Genomic DNA, 18604 nt, shown 5'->3' with positions numbered 1-18604 from the left:
AAATACTGTATATTTTTCTCAACCACCATTTATTCACTATAAATTATTCAGCAAATTCAATTATCATATCCTCAGGAAATGTGACTTTCATCAATGGATACAGAGTTCATAAATAAAAACTGGAATACTGTCTTGACTTGGTTACTTTAATCAACTAAACGGTATTAATTAAAGCAGCACACGTGTCTCTGTGTGTTTGCAAATTATGATTAACCGTTTCTGCATTAGTGCAAACATGGAGAGCTATTAATAGATTAATTGACCCCTCTGCAGATGCTTCCCAGGGGAGCTGTATCTGGTATTGGAGGAGGAGGTGATGTGTGCTCATCATCTTTTATGTCTCCGTGACACAATCAGGGTTTCCTCCACATGGCTTAGTGGGCATGCTCAGTAACAGGCCCCGACTTTGCTCTCAGGTCGGATTCAGTACTACAGCATCTGATATCATTCACATACTGTGTGTGTGCAATGCAGTGCAGTACTAGGTTTACTTGTGGATTGTAAATGTAGATACTCTTGTAGCTGTTTATTATTTCTTGGAAGGGTTGAAATGGCTTGTTCACATTTAGCATACAAAACCAGGTCACAGTGTCAGCAGGCCACAGAGCAGAATCCCTGGTAAAATAAAGATTAATTGTCTTTAGAATGCTGAGTAAACTGTAGCATCAGTGGTTTGTGTGTGTCATGTTGATTTTATGAGTAAGATAATCCAGACGGAAGTCCTGTCAGGCCAGTGCAGTATAGACAGTGACCTACAAATAAACTATGAATCATTGAATTTCATCTGTCTGGGTCTGATGTGCCAGGTGGTGTTTGTGTGTGTGTGTGCTTGCATGTATGTAAATAACCTACATGTGCATTTGACTCTGTGTCATTGTATACATCACATTTTCCATTGCCATACATTAAGAAAATTGAGCACACGGAGCATCCTTTGTGAGCTATTATTATTATTATTATTATTATTATTGCATTTTGGGGTTAACGGATGACTGCGGCTCAGTGTGTGATGGTTATTAATATTTTCAAATCAAATCATGTTTCCTACAGAAAGGAAATAGGACAGGAGTTTCTGAACCCAGGGTTTAATCCTGGGATTACAAACGAGGGAATGTTCATAAGCTCATGACTACTGTCTCTGTGGAAATGTGGAGAAATGCTAAAATACACCGAAATACACCACAGCACACGGAGGTGCGTGCAGCAGAACAATAGGGTCCAATTAAATTTATTTATTACAAAGAAAAAAAAAGAGGAAAGGAGAAGGGAGTGATGCGGATGCAGTGGCAAGATGTATTTCTACTATTTCGCATTTTTGGCCAGTTTTCAGCCTTCTATTGCAGTTTGTTAAGACTGAAATCATTATTTAAACAAATATGTGGTAATTTGACATAACAAAAAAAGACAAATGGAAGATGAATGTCTTAATTATTTAAGCAAAGATTGGCTGACAATTTATTATAAAGAACCATTGTTCAATTCAGAAGTTTCCTCCAAAGCAGGACACCCACATAAATGGCTGGATGTTTGTTTTTTGGTAGCCATGGAAACCCAATGTCGTCATTTTACCAAAGTGAAAACATTTCCTGACATAAACTCCAAAATGATGCAAATGACAGCCTAAATCAAATAAATGGGGTAGATAAGTGGAAGGAGGTAGAAGGAGCTGCTGTGTGAACAGGCTTTCTATTACATGCTCTGATGTGCTGTCCATGGTGCTGAAATGTGAAATGTGGGGCTTTTCAGCAGCACATATAAGTATATCAATATGTTATGGCGTGACTGTAATGGCTGCTTAAGAGGAGGCAGCATTAGGCCTACATTTCCACTGCTCTCATGCATGTTGTCTATTTCACCACGTAGCGTCGCTGTTGATCCATCCGAGACAGCACTACTCTCTGAGTCAACTAGGCCACTCCCGTTTTCAGGCGACTGGGACATTTCTTCAGTCTTTGTTATAGAGGGAAGACGGTTGAAACAAACAGATTCACCTCGGTTGAATCTTCCACACTGCCTGCAATATTTGCCCCTGACTGGAAGTCATACTCATGCTGTGTTCATATTGGACAGAAACATGCCTTCGCATTGTAGATGGAGCTATTTGGGGATATATCTATGGCTCTTTCTGTTGGATTGTCACTGGGAAACGGTGTCTGGGCAGCTCTCCTATTCCGTCTCAGAGGAGGTAAACCCGGGGACTCCTGTTGGAAACATCGCTAAAGACCTCAACCTTAATTCACAAGACTTGGAATCACGCATGTTTCAAATTGTTACCGGCTCAAAGAGGAAATTCTTCGAGGTAAATCTGAAGACTGGTGTCCTGTATGTCAGTGAGAGGATAGACAGAGAGGAGCTCTGCGCGGAGGAACTTAAATGCTCAGTGAGTGTAGAAGCCGTCATCAATAACCCTTTAAAGCTTTACCGTTTTGACGTAGACATTTTAGATGTAAACGACAACGCCCCATTGTTTACGACCAATTTACAAAATCTGTACATCCCAGAGAGTACATTACCAGGAGTGAAATTCGCTTTATCTGAAGCAACTGATGCAGATGTGGGGAGAAACGGAGTCAGTACTTACAAATTGAGCCAAAATGCGCATTTCTCTTTGGCAGTGAACAGAGTAGGCGACAGCGTGTCTGCTGAGTTGGTGCTGCAGAAAGCTTTAGACCGAGAGACGCAGCCTGTCATCACCATGACGCTGACGGCTGTAGATGGAGGGAATCCTCCGAAATCAGGCACCTCACAGCTCGTTATTCATGTTTTAGACAATAACGATAACCTTCCGATATTCAGCGAAACGTTGTATAAGACTAAAATACCAGAAAACACGCCACTGGGCACAATAGTAATCGCTGTGAACGCCACCGATGCAGACGAGGGCCTGAACGGTGAGATTGTGTATTCACTGAGAAGCAAAGATCAAGATCACGTACTTGATATCTTTGAAATTGAAAGTCAAACAGGTGTCATTAAGGTGAAAGGAAATATAGACTTTGAAGACAAAAAGGCGTTTGAGATACGCGTAGAGGCCAGTGATAAAGGGCAACCTCCGATGTCTGCTCATTGTAAAGTGCTGGTAGAAGTGGTGGACGTGAATGACAACGCTCCTGAGATCACTGTGACGTCACTACACACCACAGTGAAAGAGGACGCTGATGTAGGCACCGTGGTTGCTCTGGTGTCGGTGCTCGATAAGGATGGTGGGGAAAACGGTGATGTGAAAATTCAAATTCAAAATAAGATTCCACTCAAACTGGAAACAAACTATAAAAATTATTATTCTTTGTTAGTTGACGGATCTCTGGACAGAGAGAGTGTTTCTAACTACAACGTCACCATAGTGGCCACTGATAGAGGAACCCCGTCACTCTCCAGCACCAGTGTGCTTTCTATACACATTTCTGATGTCAATGATAATCCACCTCTGTTCCCAGAGCCCCTAATTAATATCTACCTGAAGGAGAACAATCCACCGGGAGCATGTATTAAAAGAGTTACTGCAACAGATGCTGACGTTGATCAGAATAGCCAGGTGATATATTCATTGTTACGAAGTAGCAGTAACCCCTCATCAATGTTGAACATCAACTCAGAGACTGGAGATATACACAGCCTGGTGTCTTTTAACTACGAGGAGTTAAACTCGTTTCAGTTTAAAGTTCAGGCCACAGACTCTGGTGTTCCTCCGCTCAGCAGCAACGTGACTGTGAACGTTTTAATCCTGGATGAAAACGACAATAATCCAAATATTCTGGCGCCCTATTCTGAGCACGGCTCCGTTAACAGTGAGAGCATCCCCTATTCTGCTGAAGCGGGATGCTTTGTGGCAAAGATCAGGGCTGTAGACGCTGACTCTGGATACAACGCGCTGCTTTCTTATCACCTCTCTGAGCCCAAAGGAAACAACCTCTTCCGGATCGGAACCAGCACCGGAGAAATCAGGACTAAGAGGAGAATGAGTGACAATGACCTGAAAACTCACCCCTTGGTGGTGTTGGTTTCTGATAACGGAGAACCCACTCTGTCAGCTACTGTGTCTATTGATGTGGTGGTGGTTGAAAGCACAGCTGACATCCAGACTCCGTTCAGACATGTGCCCATGAAGGAGGAGAGCTTCTCTGATTTACACCTGTATCTGCTGATCGCCATTGTGTCGGTGTCAGTGATCTTTCTGCTGAGCCTCATCAGTTTAATAGCTGTCAAATGCCACAGGACAGACGGCAGTTTCAGCAGGTACAGCGCCCCAATGATCACCACCCACCCTGACGGGAGCTGGTCTTACTCCAAATCTACTCAGCAGTATGACGTGTGTTTCAGCTCAGACACACTGAAGAGTGACGTAGTGGTTTTCCCCGCACCGTATCCACCTGTAGATGGTGAACTGATCAGTATTAACGGAGGAGACACTTTTACCAGAACTCAGACTTTACCCAACACAGACAAGGTAAGAAAACTATGAAAACTCAACGTGTTTCATTCGATGTGCTACTTTACTCTCCAGGGCTGCGGCTGACACCATGTTGGTCTCCTCGTGTTCCGCTTTTACTTATGTATGAAGGCAATTACTTCTTGATATCTTTCCTCTTTGTGTTTGTAAGTTTGTATCGGTATATGGGCCAAAGTAATGACAATTTTAAAGTTCACCTATGTCTCTCATTCATTCTTCCGAGAGCACTGCAGTATGTGTATGTCGTTGTCCATGGTGCTGAAACAAGCGCCACAACGTGTTGTGTGCAAAACTGAAATTACATCTACTCCTAATAGTGCATATACTGTACGTTTTCCTGGTACTACCCAACATATTTGCTGGATTTTTATTTCAATTATTTATATTTATTGGTAAGTGATGTATACCAGATTCCACCTCATTTAAATAAGATGTATCTCTGAATAATTTGATTACCTTCATTTATAGATTTGAAAAGAAACAGAGAAAGGCAGGGTTGTTGGTTTGCATTATTTTTACATTGATCCTACTTTTGTACAAACGAATCTGTGAATAAGTAAATAAGGGAATTGAACAGTTTTTCTTGGTGTTTTTCTTTTATTTGTGACTTATTAGCTGTATGTTTACTTGAGAGTTCAGAAGACTGTAGGTGATTAATCTGTTTTTAGTGGTGAATGTAGTTATTTCAAACGACCACACGGGGACATTGTAGACCATCACATTTTGATGTTCATCTTGGTTGCGTCAGGCTCCTCCCAGGTTCAGAGGATGATGATGTTTCTCGGGGCTTTGTTACAAAGAGACGCAGTGAAAGAATGGATCGTGTTGCCATCATTTCATCATAAGCAAGCAAGGAAGCTGGATTGTGGCACTTAGCTTTCATTCGGAGTTATAAAAGGGGATTTTGGAGACTAGAATCCACATGCTCTGTTCACGCTGGATCAAAATATGTCGACGCGGAGGATACGGAGCCCTTTTGGGATTTATATAGTCCTTGTTCTTTTGGATTGTTGCTGGGAAGCGGTGTCTGGGCAGCTGTCTTACTCCGTCTCAGAGGAGGTAAACCCGGGGACTTCTGTGGGAAATCTCGCTAAAGATCTAAACCTTAACGTCCACGATTTGGAGGCGCGTATGTTTCAGATCGTTGCTGGATCAAAAAGAAAATATTTCGATGTAAATCTGAAAACTGGTTTTCTTTATGTCAATGAAAGAATCGACCGCGAGGAGCTTTGTGCGAAGGCGACAAAATGTACTGTCAATGTAGAGGCCGTGATCAACAACCCACTGAAGCTTTACCGTTTGGAGGTAAACATAGTCGATATAAATGATAATGCACCATATTTCCCAGAGGATTTGCAGTCTCTTAACATTGCTGAAAGTACTGTGCCGGGAGGGAAATTTGGATTTATAGGGGCGTCGGATCTCGATGTTGGTAAGAATAGTGTTAGTACATACAAGCTAAGTCCGAATGATTACTTCTCTTTAGAGGTTCACAAAGGGGGAGAGAGTGTGTCTGCCCAGCTTGTGCTTCAGAAAGCTTTAGATAGAGAAAAACAGAGTACTGTGAGACTTATAGTGACTGCTGTCGACGGTGGAATTCCACCCAAATCAGGAACGTCTCAAATCATTATAAATGTTTTAGACAATAACGATAATGCTCCAGTTTTTAGCAGTTCTTTATATAAAGCACGGATTTCTGAGAACTTAGCAGTAGGCAAAACTGTTATTGTTCTGAATGCGACAGACATAGACGAGGGATTAAATGCTGAAATAGAATATTCATTGAGAAGTAAAGGTCAGGATCATGTTTTAGATTTATTTCAAATCGATTCTAAAACAGGTGCAATTATAGTCAGAGGTCAGATAGACTACGAAGAAAATCCTGCGTTTGAGATTCATGCACAGGCCAGCGATAAAGGGCAGCCTCCCATGTCTGCAGATTGTAAGGTGCTGGTAGAAGTGGTGGACCTGAATGACAACGCTCCTGAGATCACTGTGACGTCACTGCTAAACACAGTGAAGGAGGACGCAGAAGTAGGTACTGCTATAGCACTTGTCTCTGTGCTGGATAAAGATGGAGGGAAAAACGGTGTAGTAAAAGCTGTCATTCTAAATGATGCTCCCTTTAAATTGGACACAAATTATAAAAATTATTATTCGTTAGTAGTTGATGGTCCTCTTGACAGAGAGACTCAGGACGAGTACAATGTCACTATCGTAGCAACAGATGAAGGGACTCCACCTCTCTCCAGCACCAACATAGTGACAGTTCATGTTTCTGATGTAAATGATAACCCGCCTCGCTTCTCGGAGCCGCTGATTAATGTTTATGTGAAAGAGAACAGTCCAGTAGGAGCAGTTATTAAAACAGTGACTGCAGTTGATGTTGACATGGATCAAAACGGTCAGGTGACCTATTCTTTCTTACAAAGTAACACAAACTCAGTCCCGCTGTCTACAATGGTTAACATCAACTCAGAGACTGGAGATATAGTCAGCCTGCAGTCTTTTAACTATGAGGAGTTAAACACGTTCCAGTTTAAAGTTCAGGCCACAGACTCTGGTGTTCCTCCGCTCAGCAGCAACGTGACTGTGAACGTTTTAATCCTGGATGAAAACGACAATAATCCAAATATTCTCGCCCCCTATTCTGAGCACGGCTCCGTTAACAGTGAGAGCATCCCCTATTCTGCTGAAGCGGGATACTTTGTGGCAAAGATCAGGGCTGTAGACGCAGACTCTGGATACAACGCGCTGCTTTCTTATCACCTCTCTGAGCCCAAAGGAAACAACCTCTTCCGGATCGGAACCAGCACCGGAGAAATCAGGACTAAGAGGAGGATGAGTGACAATGACCTGAAAACTCACCCCTTGGTGGTGTTGGTTTCTGATAACGGAGAACCCTCCCTGTCAGCTACTGTGTCTATTGATGTGGTGGTGGTTGAAAGCACAGCTGACATCCAGACTCAGTTCAGACATGTGCCCATAAAGGAGGAGAGCTTCTCTGATTTAAACCTGTATCTGCTGATCGCCATTGCGTCGGTGTCGGTGATCTTTCTGCTGAGCCTCATCAGTTTAATAGCTGTCAAATGCCACAGGACAGACGGCAGTTTCAGCAGGTACAGCGCCCCAATGATCACCACCCACCCTGACGGGAGCTGGTCTTACTCCAAATCTACTCAGCAATATGACGTGTGTTTCAGCTCAGACACACTGAAGAGTGACGTAGTGGTTTTCCCCACACCGTATCCACCTGTAGATGGTGAACTGATCAGTATTAACGGAGGAGACACTTTTACCAGAACTCAGACTTTACCCAACAAAGACAAGGTAAGACAAGTTCAAAAAAGCTATATGTATCCATGTATTCCCGAGTCTGAAAGTTTTTTGGCGTTCGATTTGTGATGAAAAGTACAGTACTTGAGCCAGAGTAATGACAGAACTTGAAGTTCCTAAACCTCTCACACTATACACAAAGTGTATGTTGCTGTCCATGGTTCTGAAATAAGCACCACAGTGTGATGTGTGGGGTCTGGAGAGTGCAACGCGGATAATGTATCTGATGGAAACAGAGTAATGCCATCATATATCTGGATTTTATGAAAATTATTCTTATTTACTTAGGGTATATGTAAAACCAATCTCATAATATCAATGGAAGACATTTAAATAGCTTACTTCATTACCTTAATCCACTTTCCTTTTGTTCCTATTAGAAAATAGGGAAATATTGCAGTTTTTATTTGCATTCGACATTTTAAGCTCCCTTGATATTTTCAGTTTGTTAGAATGTTTTACTCTAAATGTATTTCATGTTTTCACTTTGTGTAGCTTTCTAGCCGGGCTATCGGTTAGCTGGTGACGCTATATTGGTATGGATACAAACAATTTAAATTCAAATAGAGAGACAGAAGGAAAATGAGAGAGAATTATGGCGAAATGCATAATTATTACTTGAAATAATTCACACAGTTGATTAGTCATTCCATTGTTTTTATCAAAGGCTGAATGTAGTTATTTTACATCCCCACATGGGGACACTGTAGACCATGACATCTGTACGTTATTTCAGGACGCACAAGACTCCTCCCAGAAACAGGGGGTGGTGATTATGTTTCTCTGGGCTTTGTTACAGAGACGCAGGGTGAGAGAGAAAGAGGGCGAAACATATTTTCCCCTGTCTGATAAAAATGCGAGAAACTGGAGTGTGTACTTTACTTTTAATGTGATGATTTGACGGGATTGGTTGGACCGGGATTCATGTCTTTTTCGGGTTGGATGTAATTATGTATTTCCCAAGAAGAACGAGCCTTTTCCGGATATATCTTGTGGCCGTGCTGCTGAATTATTGCTGGGAAGCGGTGTGTGGACAGCTCTCGTATTCCGTCTCAGAGGAGGTAAACCCGGGGACTTCTGTTGGAAATATCGCCAAGGATCTAAGTCTAAATGTCCATGATTTAGAGTCTCGTATGTTTCAGATCGTTGCTGGATCAAAGAGAAAATATTTCGATGTAAATGTGAAAACTGGCGTTCTTTATGTCAATGAAAGAATAGACAGAGAGGAGCTTTGTGCGAAGGCTGCAAAATGTACTGTCAATGTAGAGGCCGTGATCAATGACCCACTGAAGCTTTATCGTTTAGAGATAACTATAATAGATATAAATGACAATGCACCCGTTTTCTCTGAGCAGTTGCAGTCACTTAACATTGCAGAGAGTACTTTACCGGGAGTGAAATTTGGACTGATAGAAGCGTCGGATTTGGATGTTGGAAAGAACGGTGTTAATACATACAAGCTTAGTAATAATGATTATTTTTCTTTAGAAATTCACAAAGGGGGAGATAGCGTGTCTGCCGAGTTAGTGCTGCAGAAATCTTTAGACCGAGAGCATGACTCCGTAATAAAACTCACACTGACTGCACTGGATGGAGGAAATCCAGGCAGATCGGGAACCTCACAAATTATTATCAACGTTTTGGATATTAACGACAATCCTCCCGTTTTCAGTAGATCTTTATACAAAGTTAAAATATTTGAAAACCTGCCAACAGGGTCTACCGTGATCATTCTTAATGCAACAGACGCAGATGAGGGTGTAAACAGTGAAATTGAATACTCTCTAAGAAGAAAAGGTCAGGATCATGTTTTAGATTTATTTCAAATCGATTCTAAAACAGGTGCAATTATAGTCAGAGGTCAGATAGACTACGAAGAACACCCTGCGTTTGAGATTCATGCACAGGCCAGTGATAAAGGGCACTCTCCGATGTCTGCTCATTGTAAGGTGCTGGTAGAAGTGGTGGACCTGAATGACAACGCACCTGAGATCACTGTGACGTCACTACTAAACACAGTGAAGGAAGATGCTAAAGTGGGTACTGCTATAGCACTCGTCTCTGTGTTGGATAAAGATGGAGGGAAAAACGGTGTAGTAAAAGCTGTCATTCTAAATGATGCCCCGTTTAAATTAGACACAAATTATAAAAACTATTATTCGTTAGTAGTTGATGGTCCTCTTGACAGAGAGACTCAGGACGAGTACAATGTCACTATCGTAGCGACAGATGAAGGGACTCCACCTCTCTCCAGCACCAACATAGTGACAGTTCATGTTTCTGATGTCAATGATAACCCGCCTCGCTTCTCGGAGCCGCTGATTAATGTTTATGTGAAAGAGAACAGTCCAGTAGGAGCAGTTATTAAAACAGTGACTGCAATTGATGCTGATATCAGTCAAAACGGTCAGGTGAGCTATTCTTTTTTACAAATTAACACTAACTCAGTCCCGCTGTCTACAATGGTTAACATCAACTCAGAGACTGGAGATATAGTCAGCCTGCAGTCTTTTAACTATGAGGAGTTAAACACGTTTCAGTTTAAAGTTCAGGCCACAGACTCTGGTGTTCCTCCGCTCAGCAGCAACGTGACTGTGAACGTTTTAATCCTGGATGAAAACGACAATAATCCAAATATTCTGGCACCCTATTCTGAGCACGGCTCCGTTAACAGTGAGAGCATCCCCTATTCTGCTGAAGCGGGATACTTTGTGGCAAAGATCAGGGCTGTAGACGCAGACTCTGGATACAACGCGCTGCTTTCTTATCACCTCTCTGAACCCAAAGGAAACAACCTCTTCCGAATCGGAACCAGCACCGGAGAAATCAGGACTAAGAGGAGAATGAGTGACAATGACCTGAAAACTCACCCCTTGGTGGTGTTGGTTTCTGATAACGGAGAACCCTCCCTGTCAGCTACTGTGTCTATTGATGTGGTGGTGGTTGAAAGCACAGCTGACATCCAGACTCAGTTCAGACATGTGCCCATAAAGGAGGAGAGCTTCTCTGATTTAAACCTGTATCTGCTGATCGCCATTGTGTCGGTGTCAGTGATCTTTCTGCTGACCATCATCAGTTTAATAGCTGTCAAATGCCACAGGACAGACGGCAGTTTCAGCAGGTACAGCGCCCCAATGATCACCACCCACCCTGACGGGAGCTGGTCTTACTCCAAATCTACTCAGCAATATGACGTGTGTTTCAGCTCAGACACACTGAAGAGTGACGTAGTGGTTTTCCCCGCACCTTATCCACCTGTAGATGGTGAACTGATCAGTATTAACGGAGGAGACACTTTTACCAGAACTCAGACTTTACCCAACAAAGACAAGGTAAGACAAGTTCAAAAAAGCTATATGTATCCATGTATTCCCGAGTCTGAAAGTTTTTTGGCGTTCGATTTGTGATGAAAAGTACAGTACTTGAGCCAGAGTAATGACAGAACTTGAAGTTCCTAAACCTCTCACACTATACACAAAGTGTATGTTGCTGTCCATGGTTCTGAAATAAGCACCACAGTGTGATGTGTGGGGTCTGGAGAGTGCAACGCGGATAATGTGTCTGATGGAAACAGAGTAATGCCATCATATATCTGGATTTTATGAAAATTATTCTTATTTACTTAGGGTATATGTAAAACCAATCTCATAATATCAATGGAAGACATTTAAATAGCTTACTTCATTACCTTAATCCACTTTCCTTTTGTTCCTATTAGAAAATAGGGAAATATTGCAGTTTTTATTTGCATTCGACACTTTAAGCTCCCTTGATATTTTCAGTTTGTTAGAATGTTTTACTCTAAATGTATTTCGTGTTTTCACTTTGTGTAGCTTTCTAGCCGGGCTATCGGTTAGCTGGTGACGCTATATTGGTATGGATACAAACAATTTAAATTCAAATAGAGAGACAGAAGGAAAATGAGAGAGAATTATGGCGAAAAGCATAATTATTACTTGAAATAATTCACACAGTTGGTTAGTCATTCCATTGTTTTTATCAAAGGCTGAATGTAGTTATTTTACATCCCCACATGGGGACACTGTAGACCATGACATCTGTACGTTATTTCAGGACGCACAAGTCTCCTCCCAGAAACAGGGGGTGGTGATTATGTTTCTCTGGGCTTTGTTACAGAGACGCAGGGTGAGAGAGAAAGAGGGCGAAACATATTTTCCCCTGTCTGATAAAAATGCGAGAAACTGGAGTGTGTACTTTACTTTTAATGTGACGATTTGACGGGATTGGTTGGACCGGGATTCATGTCTTTTTCGGGTTGGATGTAACTATGTATTTCCCAAGACGAACGAGCCTTTTCCGGATATATCTTGTGGCCGTGCTGCTGAATTATTGCTGGGAAGCGGTGTGTGGACAGCTCTCGTATTCCGTCTCAGAGGAGGTAAACCCGGGGACTTCTGTTGGAAATATCGCCAAGGATCTAAGTCTAAATGTCCATGATTTAGAGTCTCGTATGTTTCAGATCGTTGCTGGATCAAAGAGAAAATATTTCGATGTAAATGTGAAAACTGGCGTTCTTTATGTCAATGAAAGAATAGACAGAGAGGAGCTTTGTGCGAAGGCTGCAAAATGTACTGTCAATGTAGAGGCCGTGATCAATGACCCACTGAAGCTTTATCGTTTAGAGATAACTATAATAGATATAAATGACAATGCACCCGTTTTCTCTGAGCAGTTGCAATCACTTAACATTGCCGAAAGCACTTTACCGGGAGTGAAATTTGGACTGATAGAAGCGTCGGATTTGGATGTTGGAAAGAACGGTGTTAATACATATAAACTCAGTAATAATGATTATTTTTCTTTAGAAATTCACAAAGGGGGAGATAGCGTGTCTGCCGAGTTAGTGCTGCAGAAATCTTTAGACCGAGAGCATGACTCCGTAATAAAACTCACACTGACTGCACTGGATGGAGGAAATCCACCGAGGTCAGGCACATCACAAATTATCATCACCGTTTTGGATAATAACGACAATCCTCCCGTTTTCAGCAGATCTTTATACAAAATTCAAATTCCTGAAAATTTGCCAACAGGGTCTACTGTGATCATTCTTAATGCAACAGACGCAGATGAGGGTTTAAACAGTGAAATTGAATACTCTTTAAGAAGAAAAGGTCAGGATCATGTTTTAGATTTGTTTCAAATTGATTCTAAAACGGGTGCAATTTTGATCAAAGGTAAGATCGACTATGAAGAAAATCCTGCGTTTGAGATTCATGCACAGGCCAGTGATAAAGGCCACACTCCCATGTCTGCTCATTGTAAAGTGCTGGTAGAAGTGGTGGACGTAAACGACAACGCTCCTGAGATCACGGTGACGTCACTACTAAACACAGTGAAGGAGGATGCTAAAGTAGGTACTGCTATAGCACTTGTCTCTGTGTTGGACAAAGATGGAGGGAAAAACGGTGTAGTAAAAGTCATGATTGCAAATGATGCTCCATTTAAATTGGACACAAATTACAAAAACTATTATTCGTTAGTAGTTGATGGTCCTCTTGACAGAGAGACTCAGGACGAGTACAATGTCACTATCATAGCAACAGATGAAGGGAATCCACCTCTCTCCAGCACCAACATAGTGACAGTTCATGTTTCTGATGTCAATGATAACCCGCCTCGCTTCTCGGAGCCGCTGATTAATGTTTATGTGAAAGAGAACAGTCCAGTAGGAGCAGTTATTAAAACAGTGACTGCAATTGATGCTGATATCAGTCAAAACGGTCAGGTGAGCTATTCTTTCTTACAAAGTAACACTAACTCAGTCCCGCTGTCTACGATGGTGAACATCAACTCAGAGACTGGAGATATAGTCAGCCTGCAATCTTTTAACTACGAGGAGTTAAACACGTTCCAGTTTAAAGTTCAGGCCACAGACTCTGGTGTTCCTCCGCTCAGCAGCAACGTGACTGTGAACGTTTTAATCCTGGATGAAAACGACAATAATCCAAATATTCTGGCGCCCTATTCTGAGCACGGCTCCGTTAACAGTGAGAGCATCCCCTATTCTGCTGAAGCGGGATACTTTGTGGCAAAGATCAGGGCTGTAGACGCAGACTCTGGATACAACGCGCTGCTTTCTTATCACCTCTCTGAGCCCAAAGGAAACAACCTCTTCCGGATCGGAACCAGCACCGGAGAAATCAGGACTAAGAGGAGAATGAGTGACAGTGACCTGAAAACTCACCCCTTGGTGGTGTTGGTTTCTGATAACGGAGAACCTTCCCTGTCAGCTACTGTGTCTATTGATGTGGTGGTGGTTGAAAGCACAGCTGACATCCAGACTCCGTTCAGACATGTGCCCATAAAGGAGGAGAGCTTCTCTGATTTAAACCTGTATCTGCTGATCGCCATTGTGTCGGTGTCAGTGATCTTTCTGCTGAGCTTCATCAGTTTAATAGCTGTCAAATGCCACAGGACAGACGGCAGTTTCAGCAGGTACAGCGCCCCAATGATCACCACCCACCCTGACGGGAGCTGGTCTTACTCCAAATCTACTCAGCAGTATGACGTGTGTTTCAGCTCAGACACACTGAAGAGTGACGTAATGGTTTTCCCCGCACCGTATCCACCTGTAGATGCTGAACTGATCAGTATTAACGGAGGAGACACTTTTAACAGAACTCAGACTTTACCCAACAAAGACAAGGTAAGAACATGATGACATTACATACCTAGGTTTGTTATTACAGCCTGCTCTTGTGTCGAGATATGGGTGGGAATCGATTCCGTTTTATTTAGTGCTTTTCAAAGAGTTTTGTGCCATGCTACCTATAGGTGACAACAAAATGATAGTTGAAATAGAAATACTCAAAATTAATTGAGTATGTTGATATAAATATGCCTGTTGTTAGTGTTGGTGGATTTGTCATCATCTCAGTCAGCTGCAGAGTTGGTTTTTAACGTGAATGTCGCTATCCATGGTGCTGAACACATTTCTCTGGTCGTTTATTGTTTCTAAACCCCAGGACAAATTGTGAAATTGCAAGATATTTGCAACTTTGTCTGGTAGAAATTACGTTTATGTAGATTCATATGCTTGGCACTGATTAATTTACAATATATAATAGATTCCATCATTTATCAACAAGGTTGCTATGAAGATAAATTCGTTGCCCTTAGTTTGATCATGTTTCCTGTCCTATATATATATATATATATTATTTTTCTTTAAGAGTTTTGTGTCTGACTAATGTAGACATTTTTTGTTGTTGTTTACGCACTTGAATATCTGACTATTTGCTAAAATAGGCTATATTGTTAATAAATACAGAAGCATAACTTGTAAATCCAAATAATCATTATAATAACATATGCAGTTATGCGGACTGTTCCTGGAGTTATGGAATGGCTTGGATACATATCCAAGGGGAATTTAGGAATATAAGGGTCTGCTAATATAATGTCTTTATGCTGAATGTAGTTCTTACAATTGTCCGCACGGGGACATTGTAGACCATCACATTTGGACTGCCTCTTCCGTGATTCGGGGCTCCTCCCGGATTCAGAGGATGATGATGTTTCTCAGGCGATTGAAACAAAGACACTGAGAAGGCGAAAGAGGACGGTGCAGAACATCTTCTTATTGTGGAGGAAATATGCGGAAAAACTCGTTTCGTGTATTTCGTCATCCGGTTTAATTTCTTGAGTTGAGTGACTTTATTTGCCGAATCTGTCTATGCCTTTTCTCGATGAAAGGAATAATGAATTTGCGGAGCAGAACGAGCTCTGTGTGGATGTATCTCTTGTTCGTGCTGCTGGATTGTTACTGGGAAGCGGTGTCTGGGCAGCTCTCTTACTCCGTCTCAGAGGAGGTGAATCTGGGGACTGTTGTCGGAAATATCGCTAAAGATCTGAGCATCAATGTCCAGGATTTGGAGTCCCGCAATTTTCAGATCGTTGCTGGATCAAAGAGGAAATATTTCGAGGTAAATCTAAAGACTGGTGTCCTGTACGTTAACGAGAGAATAGATCGAGAGGAACTCTGCGGCGATGAACCAAAATGCTCCCTCAGTGTAGAAGCTGTTATTAACAACCCTTTAAAACTGTACCGGATTGAAATCATCATTTTAGACGTTAATGATAATTCCCCGTCATTTCTCAGCACGTCACAGGTTATCGACATTGGTGAGAACACAGCAACAGGGGCGAAATTTCCTCTGCATTCTGCTGACGACGCAGACGTCGGTAAAAATACTGTAAATAGCTATAAGCTTAGCCAGAATGAACACTTCTCTCTGGCTACACATAAAGGAGAGAGCATATCTCCCGAATTACTGCTTCAGAAAGTTTTAGACAGAGAAAAACAGTCTGTGATTCGACTCACACTGACTGCTATTGATGGAGGAACTCCTGCTAAATCAGGCACTATGGTAATTATAGTTAATGTCTTGGACAGTAATGATAATCCTCCTGTATTCAGCCAAACTCTGTACAAAGCCAGTGTGCACGAGAATGTAAAGATAGGCACGTCGATAATAACGCTAAATGCTACTGATTTAGATGCAGGTCAAAATGGACAAGTGTTATACTCATTCAGTAAAGTAGGCAGAGGGAAACAAACTGATCTGTTTGCTATAGACGAAAAAACTGGGACTGTAACAAATAAAAAGAATATAGACTTTGAAGAAAATAATGCTTTTGAGATTCAGGTACAAGCCAGTGATGGAGCTAACCCTCCTTTCACCTCACATGCTAAATTATTGATTGAAGTTTTAGACGTCAATGACAATGCCCCTGAAATCTCAGTCACATCTCTGTTAAATTCAGTCAAAGAAGATGCGTCAATTGGCACCGCGATTGCACTTGTTTCAGTATCTGATAAAGATCGAGGTAAAAACGGGATGGTGGACTGTCAAATAACCAACAATGTCCCTTTTAAATTAGAGTTAAATTATAAGAATTATTATTCATTGGTGGTGGATGGTCCTCTTGACAGAGAGAGTGCATCACAATACAACATCAGCATCACTGCTACTGATGAAGGCAGCCCACCTCTCTCTAGCACGAGAGTTATTAATGTACACATCTCAGATGTGAATGATAATAAACCTCTATTCAAAGAAAAAATAATCAATGTATATGTGAAAGAAAACAGTCCAGTAGGAGCAGTTATAAAAACAGTTTCAGCAATTGATGCTGACATGGATCAAAATGGTCAGGTGAGCTATTCATTTTTAAAAAGTAACAGTAACTCACTACCACTCTCTACAATGGTGAACATCAACTCAGAGACTGGGGATATAGTCAGCCTGCAGTCTTTTAACTATGAGGAGTTAAACACGTTTCAGTTTAAAGTTCAGGCCACAGACTCTGGTGTTCCTCCGCTCAGCAGCAATGTGACCGTGAACGTTTTAATCCTGGATGAAAACGACAATAATCCAAATATTCTGGCGCCCTATTCTGAGCACGGCTCCGTTAACAGTGAGAGCATCCCCTATTCTGCTGAAGCGGGATACTTTGTGGCAAAGATCAGGGCTGTAGACGCAGACTCTGGATACAACGCGCTGCTTTCTTATCACCTCTCTGAGCCCAAAGGAAACAACCTCTTCCGGATCGGAACCAGCACCGGAGAAATCAGGACTAAGAGGAGAATGAGTGACAATGATCTGAAAACTCACCCCTTGGTGGTGTTGGTTTCTGATAACGGAGAACCCTCCCTGTCAGCTACTGTGTCTATTGATGTGGTGGTGGTTGAAAGCACAGCTGACATCCAGACTCCGTTCAGACATGTGCCCATAAAGGAGGAGAGCTTCTCTGATTTAAACCTGTATCTGCTGATCGCCATTGTGTCGGTGTCAGTGGTCTTTCTGCTGACTCTCATCAGTTTAATAGCTGTCAAATGCCACAGAACAGACGGCAGTTTCAGCAGGTACAGCGCCCCAATGATCACCACCCACCCTGACGGGAGCTGGTCTTACTCCAAATCTACTCAGCAGTATGACGTGTGTTTCAGCTCAGACACACTGAAGAGTGACGTAGTGGTTTTCCCTGCACCGTATCCACCTGTAGATGGTGAACTGATCAGTATTAACGGAGGAGACACTTTTACCAGAACTCAGACTTTACCCAACAAAGACAAGGTAAGAGATTAAATACATTACGTACTCGTTGCTTCACTCTTTCTAGGTAAAAAATTAATTACAATATGGTGCAGTTTTAGTTACGTTATGTTTGCTATGTGGCGGAAAGGAAACCGTCAAGGCATTTACACAGACTCTCCTTTTTAATTAAGATGGAACTGACATAAAGTAGAAATAATCAAGGTTATTGAGTTTGTAGTTTGTTACCCTAGACTGTAGCTTGCTGTTCATTTGTTGATATTTTGTAAATTCCAGTCATTTTTGGCTTCTGATTTGTGAGTCGCTATCCGTGGTGCTGAACTCTTTCTTGCAACTCCCAGAATATGGTGCAAAACAAAACATTGTTGAAGTGCACAGTGTTTTTATACACATTAATACACATCTTTGGAGACAGCTGTTGGACAATAGCTTACAGACTTCATAATTTATCTTCTTAAATTCTTTTGATTTAATCTTTGCAGTCATTTTGCCCCCTTCAGTTAAAAAAGTTGCAGAGTGTATTTCTGTATTTACCATATCATATATCTCACTGTCTGTGCTTTAAGAGTTTTTGTTGCAATTTCAGTTAATTCCTAAAATATATTGTATTCTAAAGAACAGTTCACTCTGTGAAATTTACTAATTAGTTGCCTGGACGTTCTTGATTATTATTTGACAATTTGATTTTTGCAGTCACTTAATGTTTGAACAAAATTGAGTATCTATACTTCTTTTC

General features: G+C 41.7%; 4 protein-coding genes and 3 pseudogenes across 11 annotated transcripts in view; 6 read left to right on the top strand and 1 right to left on the bottom strand.

The window, feature by feature from the left end:
* The window catches only part of LOC141775507 (protocadherin alpha-C2-like), a 213456-nt gene that overhangs the window by 94947 nt on the left and 99905 nt on the right, over positions 1-18604 (top strand). The gene's annotated exons all lie outside the window — the stretch shown is intronic.
* LOC141775515 (fibroblast growth factor 18-like) overlaps positions 1-18604 on the bottom strand; it is a 305178-nt gene that overhangs the window by 221430 nt on the left and 65144 nt on the right. The window lies entirely within an intron of this gene.
* On the top strand, positions 2258-4516 carry LOC141775871 (protocadherin alpha-3-like). Its single transcript, XM_074649615.1, has 2 exons — positions 2258-4447; positions 4505-4516. Exons 1-2 carry the CDS (start codon positions 2258-2260, stop codon positions 4514-4516), a joined length of 2202 nt encoding a protein of 733 aa, XP_074505716.1.
* Positions 4163-7994, top strand: LOC141775509 (protocadherin alpha-8 pseudogene; annotated as a pseudogene).
* Positions 8314-11357, top strand: LOC141774840 (protocadherin alpha-8 pseudogene; annotated as a pseudogene).
* On the top strand, positions 11900-14840 carry LOC141775496 (protocadherin alpha-3-like). The gene has a single exon (XM_074648924.1). It carries the CDS (start codon positions 12075-12077, stop codon positions 14466-14468), a length of 2394 nt encoding a protein of 797 aa, XP_074505025.1. The 5' UTR covers positions 11900-12074; the 3' UTR covers positions 14469-14840.
* LOC141775495 (protocadherin alpha-10 pseudogene) lies at positions 15104-17932 on the top strand (annotated as a pseudogene).

This window comes from Sebastes fasciatus, chromosome 10 (assembly GCF_043250625.1).
Source record: "Sebastes fasciatus isolate fSebFas1 chromosome 10, fSebFas1.pri, whole genome shotgun sequence".
In the NCBI taxonomy this organism is placed as follows: domain Eukaryota; kingdom Metazoa; phylum Chordata; class Actinopteri; order Perciformes; family Sebastidae; genus Sebastes; species Sebastes fasciatus.
This window is presented reverse-complemented; position numbering and strand designations above follow the sequence as displayed.

What these genes read in the sequence shown, in the direction of transcription:
- LOC141775871 (XM_074649615.1), top strand. Translation starts at nt 2,258, where the DNA reads ATGTTTCAAATTGTTACCGGCTCAAAGAGGAAATTCTTCGAGGTAAAT.
- LOC141775496 (XM_074648924.1), top strand. Translation starts at nt 12,075, where the DNA reads ATGTATTTCCCAAGACGAACGAGCCTTTTCCGGATATATCTTGTGGCC.